The 6650-nt window shown below is 38.9% G+C and overlaps 1 protein-coding gene across 1 annotated transcript; it reads left to right on the top strand.

Annotated features, from left to right (window-relative positions):
- The first annotated feature begins 5491 nt into the window (after positions 1-5491).
- Positions 5492-6443, top strand: LOC128615781 (C-C chemokine receptor type 5-like). The gene has a single exon (XM_053638112.1). The coding sequence runs from the start codon at positions 5604-5606 to the stop codon at positions 6441-6443; it is 840 nt and encodes a 279-aa protein (XP_053494087.1). The 5' UTR covers positions 5492-5603.
- Positions 6444-6650: the final 207 nt, after the last annotated feature.

Raw genomic sequence — 6650 nt, 5'->3', positions numbered from 1 at the left:
GTGTTCCATTGAGACGATATTACCCTTCTAAAATTCATATACTAGATGGCAGAGTGCATAATGCATAGTGTAAGTATATAGTACATAATTTGGGACGAAACTTTGGTCTGTGCTCTCCGATGCGTGTTTTTGGAAGAGAAGTAATGCAAGTACCCCGTGCCATGCGCAAACCAACTAATTGATAATGAGATTCGTTGACAATGATTTTCATAATCAATTATTATCAATTAGTTGTTTCAGCTCTATTTTAAAAAAATATTTTTTATTTTTTGTTCAGCCCTTGACATTGGACTAAGAGTAATGTGGCCCGTTACAGCGCTGTAGTCAAGAGCGCCATTGTCAAGTTCATGACCAGAACTAGCCAAGATTGAGTCAAGATCGAGTCAGAAAACCATCAAATCCATTTCAAGGCCGAGACTTTTCATCAGCTAGTCAGTTTCATTTCGTGCATTAAGCTGTTTCAATAAATTTATGTATGCTAAAAAACAACACAAATATTATTTTTTACAAACTCTCTGTCAATGCCAAGATCACTGCCCTAGCCTGAGGTGAATAAAACATAGCCTGATTGATACAGAGGAAACAAAGCTAAAATATCTGTAATATTAAAGTGGGAGAAAAGAATGTCAGAGAAGCAACATAACTCTTAAAATAATGCTACCACCACCATGCTTCACAGTGTTGTCAGGGTGCGGAGTAGTGTTGGGTTTCTGCCAGCTTAATCAGAATATTTTCTAATATTAATGTAGGTTTTATTTGTGAAATTATTTAAACTATTACCTTTACACTAGTTTTGTGTGCTAGTTTTAATCAGGATAATGTCCTGTATTCATAAATTATTCTTCACTGACAGCTAGCTTTAATATGGATTTGCTTTGATAAATATATGTATTGTGATATGTTCTAAATCTAATCTGCTTTTGTGTCTCCTGTGCAGTTTTTTATTTTGAAGGACAGTTTTTTTTTATCTGTCACAGAATGTTGAACACCTCCAACACAAACTCCTCCATCCATTCAGAGGAACAGTGGCAGTATAGCACCAAGTTCATCTTCATTGTATCCATGCATTTGGTAAATTATCTCCTGGGTCTTCCTCTAAACACTTACATAATCGCCATGCTTTTACACGGATGCAAGAGATTGAATCCATGTGACGTCTTCACTCTCAACCAGGCTGTTGCTGAAATCTTCTTTATGCTCCTGGCGCCTTTTCACATCTTGTTGATTGTCAGTTCTGACATGTGGTTTAATCAACCACTGGGTTTTTTACTTGGCTCTGGAATGTCAGTGCGTGCAATTCTCCAGTGCTGGGTGTGTTTCGAGCGCTACGTGGCTGTCGTCCATCCCATCACATTCCTAAAGTTCAGACCTCTCCCATATCGAATGGTGATGTGTGTCATGGCGTGGCTGGGTGGAATACCGGCTGGCATCATCTGCTTGATAACGTTCCCTTACATGCCTTACCAATTGTTTGGAGTCATCTACTTTATTATTCTGAGCATCAACATCATAAGCTATGTGTCCATTCTGAAAAAGCTGAAGCACCCAGGACCGGGGGAGAGGAATGCCGACAGGAGAATGGAGGATGGAGCAAAAAAACGGGCCTTTCAAGTCGTCAGGATGAACCTGCTGACATTTTTGGTCCAGAACACCCCGATCGCTGTCCTCTTTGGGACCCTAAACACTCTTCCCATCACTGTTTTTAGAATGGCTTCAGACATTTGTCTGGCTTTCAACCTCTCAATGGCTTTGATGCAGGCAGTTTTCGTGCTCCATAAAGCTGGAAAATTCTTGTGATTAACCTGATGCCATGTAATTAAAGCCACTGACCTCATCCATCCCTCATTGGAACAATTTACATTCAGATTTACATGCACATTTATTTATTTAGTGACAGATGCTCATAGCCAAAAACATGTGAGGCAGAATAAGCACTGATTCTGGAAGTTCTGGAAAACTATGTTTCTACCATTTGAGCAAAAAGTAGTGAAAACTCCAAGTACAAGCTGCATTTACATTTACCTCATTTGGCTGTTGTTTTTCTCCAAAGCATACAATTTAGACTTGCTCCTGTGGCAACCATGGCAGCGTGGCAGTGCTGGAATTTGAACTCACAACCTTCTGATCAATATCCCAACACCTGAGCCACCAAGTCACCCAAAATATGCAGAGAGAATGAAGCTGGACAGTTCACATACAGTGGCTTGCATTTTGTAGAACTGCACAACATCACCCATAGCATTCAACTGTTCAACTGAAGGGAAAAATCAACATCGCTGATACATCTTTAATAAAAAACAAAAACAAGAATTTAGTTCACAAGTTTTCATTTTTGGGGGGTTTTCTGTAGTCAACACAAAGTCAAAATTATATATACAGGGTCAAAAATATATGTACAGCACACCTGATATTTAGTTGAATGTCCCTTAGCAAGTTTCACCTCCAGCAGACGCTTTTGGTAGCCATCAACAAGCTTCTGGCAGAATTCTGGTTGGATATTTGGCCACTCTTCTTGGCAGAATTGGTAAAGTTCAATGACATTTGTTGATTTCCTGGCCCTGACTCGACTTTTAAGCACAGTCCACAGATGTTCGATAGGGTTGAGATCAGGACTTTGGGAAGGCCATTCTAAAAGCTTAATGTTAGCCTGCTTTATTCAATCCATACCATCTGTCCCAAAGTTGAAGTTGAACCTTTCAGCAGGATAATGATCCTAAGTACACTAGCAAATCCACCAAGGAATGGCTCAAAAAGAAGAAATGGAGGGTTATGGAATGGCCTAGTCAAAGCCCGGATTTAAATCCCATTGAAATGTTTGGAGGGGATTTGAAATAGGCAGCACATGCAAGAAAACCCTCAAACATCTTGCAACTGAAAGAATACAGAATCCAGCAAGCCTGATGGACAATTATGCAAAACACCAACAAGAAGTTATTTCTGCTAAAGGGGGCAATACTAGCTTCTGAGGCCAAGGGTGAACTTATTTTTTCCACAGAAGAATAAAAAATGTGGTTTTCTTCAAGTATGTCAACTTTATTAATAGGCACTGTTTCAAGGATGATCAAACACTTGCTTGTCCAAATATGTCAAAAAAGTTCCATGGGATGTACTTATATATATTATATATATATATATGAAGTGTTGTTGAGCTTGTATGTTGTGGATCATGAGTAGATCCTTTCTTTCTCCACACTTTCTGGACTTTCCATTACTTTGGTAGAGGTTAATCTTGGTTCCAGAACTTTTTGTGGCTCGTCTCTGTATTTCTTTGCAAATTCCAATCTGTTCTTCTGATCCTTACTGCTGATGTTTGCATTTTGCATTTTGTGGTATGGCCTCTATATTTCTGCTCTCAAAGTCTTCCTCCAATGGTGGATTGTGATCCCTTCACCGCTGCCCTGTGGAGGTTGTTGGTTGTTTTCTGGGTTTTTCTTCACAGCTCTCACAGTGATTCAGTCATCAGCTGTTGTTGTTTTCCTTGGCCGACCTGTTCCATGTCTGGTTGTTAATGCAGAAGTGGTTTCTTTCTTTTTCAGGACATTCCAAATTGTTGTATTGGCTATGCCCAATGTTTGTGCAATTCTTCTGATTGGTGTTCCCTCTTTTCTTAGCTTCAAAATAGCTTGCGTTTCTCCCATAGACAGCTGTCTGATGTTCATGTTGGTTTATCCTTTTTAACAACAAATGCAGTCTTCACATGTGAAACCCAGGGCTCAAACCAAGAGTAGACATTCAGTGCTATTAATTGTTTAAACAATCAATCTAACAGGGCACACCTAGATAAAAAGAAACACCTGTGAGTCTCATGTTCCAATATTTTTGATCACTTGAAAAATGGGTGGGTTCAAACAAAAGGTGTCATGTTCGAAGTTATTTAAAATGTTTCTCCAATCTTCAGCTGTCCAGTTTAGCCTTAGATTCCTGCTCTTGGCTGACAGTAGAGGAAGCCGACATGGCCTCCTGCTGCTGTAACCCATCTGCCTCCGGGTTTGATGTGTTGAGATACTTTTCTACTCACCACAATTGTAAAGAGTGATTATTTAAGTTACTGTAGCCTTCCTGTCAGCTTGAACCAGTCTCACGGTTCTCCTCTGACCCTCTCTCACCAACAGGGCATGTCCACCTGCAGAACATTTAGAAAGGTAAAGTTAAATTTCTTATTTATTGTAATTGTTCCTGTGGCCAAAACAAAATAGCAGTCTGTTTTTGCACTTTTTGAGAAAAGCACAAAAATGGAAAGAGATAAAGCTTGAAAAGAACACCACAGTGAAAGATATATTCCGGCATAAAATGCCAATATATTTTTGTGTGTGTGTGTGTGTGTGTGTGTGTGTGTGTGTGTGTGTGTGTCAGTCACGAAGCTGCATTTGTTATTTGCATGAATGACAAGTCTTTATGGAGATTATTGATGAGGCAGCAACAACACAGGCTTACACGCACACACACACACACACACACACACACACACACACACACACACACACACACACACACATACAAACACACACACACACACACACACACACACAAATGAGTGTTCAACCTGAGAGAGAAGAGATTGTTTTGGAGAAAATAAACTGAGAACTGCCCTTCAGTATATGTAAGTTTCTACATTACTCTGAAACAATATTCTTTTATAATAAGGTTAGATATTATACAGATGAAATGTAACAAGTGTGTTTATTTATTTATTTGTTATCTGCTATTACAATATTGAGGTGAATATGTAATTTGTGAAAACATGCAGCGAGAAAGAGTTTTTGTTGTATAATTAGAATAATTAGAACAATTCTCCAATAATTAGCATATGCTTTTAATTGTTATAATTTACATCTTATATGCATAATAATCTTGTAATAGACAATAATATTCTATCTGAGGTGCTGTATATGAACCTAAAACCCTGTAAAGTCTGTTATCAATTATGTTCTTATAGTGTAATTATATTTAATTAACAATAATTGGATAATTGGTAGGAACACTTTGTTTTATGAGTATCATTTTAATAAACATATATACAGTATATTGGGTATGAATGCTCTATGAAAAATATACTCTAAATAAATTAATGTATTTTTATTCGTTATGTCTTAATAATTAATACATTCTTAATTGGATTTTTTTTCCACACACAAGTTAACTTTTAATAAGCTGAATAAATTTTATAAATATGCTCTTCTTATTTAGAAAAAAAAATTAAAATAAAATCCTGGTTACTGTTGCCACTCTGAACTTGATTTATTTTCCTATAACAGCGATCTGTCATTAATTTTTTTATATGGTTAAAGAATGACACGTCATACCTCACCGGCCTCTCTTTTTTCTCTCTCTTCAAGTTGATAAGACAAAAAGTTAAGCAGTCAACTTTACCTCTGACTGTTACAACGCGCTGACACTGGAGACTCCTTCCATAAATGTTACATAAACACATTTCTCCACCATACATGTCCCTGTGAATGAGCTGTTACTATAGAAATGATACCATATTAGATTGGAATGACTGCATTAATATAAATAAACCTGTGATTTTCAGCTGCACTACTGTTAGAGTTTTATTATTAGCTGGATAACTTTTTAATCTGTTTATTCTGGAGGACAGAACGATGAACATCTCCAGCACCAGGAACTCCTCCATCCACTCAGAGGAAGAGTGGGAGTACGCCGTCAAACCCTTCTTCGTTATATCTATCCACATGCTCAATTATCTCCTGGGTCTTCCTCTAAACTCCTACGTCATGGTGCTGCTTTTACACAGATGCAGGAGTTTGGATCCGTGTGACGTCTACACTCTCAACCAGGCTGCTGTTGAAATGTTCTTCCTGTTCTTGGGGCCTTTTCACATCATGTGTGATGTAAAGATGGACCTGTGTTTCTATGACGTGATAGGCTTTTTCGTCGGTGTGGGGATGTTGGTGCGCTCTCTGTTCCAGTGCTGGGTGTGTTTGGAGCGTTACGTGGCCGTCATCCATCCCATCACCTTCCTAAAGTTCAGACCTCTTAGGTATCGAGTGGTAATCTGTGTCATGACCTGGATGAGCGGATTGGCATGTGGCGTCGTCTGCATGTTCATGTTCCCGTTCCTGCCCTACAGAGTTATCCTCGCCTATGCCGTCATCGTTCTGAGCATCCACGTCTTCAGCTGCATGTCCATTCTGAACAAGCTGAGACACCCAGGACCGGGGGAGAGGAACGCCGACAGGGTGATGGAGGACAGAGCCAAAAAACGGGCCTTTCACATCGTTGTGATTAACCTGCTGACGTTTTTGGTCCAATACACACCGTTCTCCGTCGTCTTCTGCATGCAGGACACACTGTCCATGATGGACTTCAGCCTGGCTCTAGCGATCAGTCTGGCCATTAACATCATGATGGGTTTCATAAGTCCGGTTTTTGTGCTTCTTAAAGCTGGAAAACTATCGTTTTTAAAGTCTGCATGCTTTTAAAAATACACGTCTTATCTCACTAATTTGTTTTAATCCTGATATATTTTAGCAGTCAAGGTAGCTGCAGTGCATAATTATAAAATAAAAAAATCTAATAATCGCTTGTAGTTTGTTTCTTGTGGGCGTGGCCTATCCAGGGCCTGTTTTTTTTTTTAGTTCATTTGAGAAACAGTAGTAGCTACAGTATCAATTGCTCCTAAACCTAAC

Source organism: Ictalurus furcatus, chromosome 12, assembly GCF_023375685.1.
Source record: "Ictalurus furcatus strain D&B chromosome 12, Billie_1.0, whole genome shotgun sequence".
NCBI lineage: Eukaryota > Metazoa > Chordata > Actinopteri > Siluriformes > Ictaluridae > Ictalurus > Ictalurus furcatus.
The sequence above is the reverse complement of the archived record's forward strand: the minus strand, read 5'-3'. Positions and strand labels throughout refer to the sequence as shown.

What these genes read in the sequence shown, in the direction of transcription:
- LOC128615781 (XM_053638112.1), top strand. Translation starts at nt 5,604, where the DNA reads ATGAACATCTCCAGCACCAGGAACTCCTCCATCCACTCAGAGGAAGAG.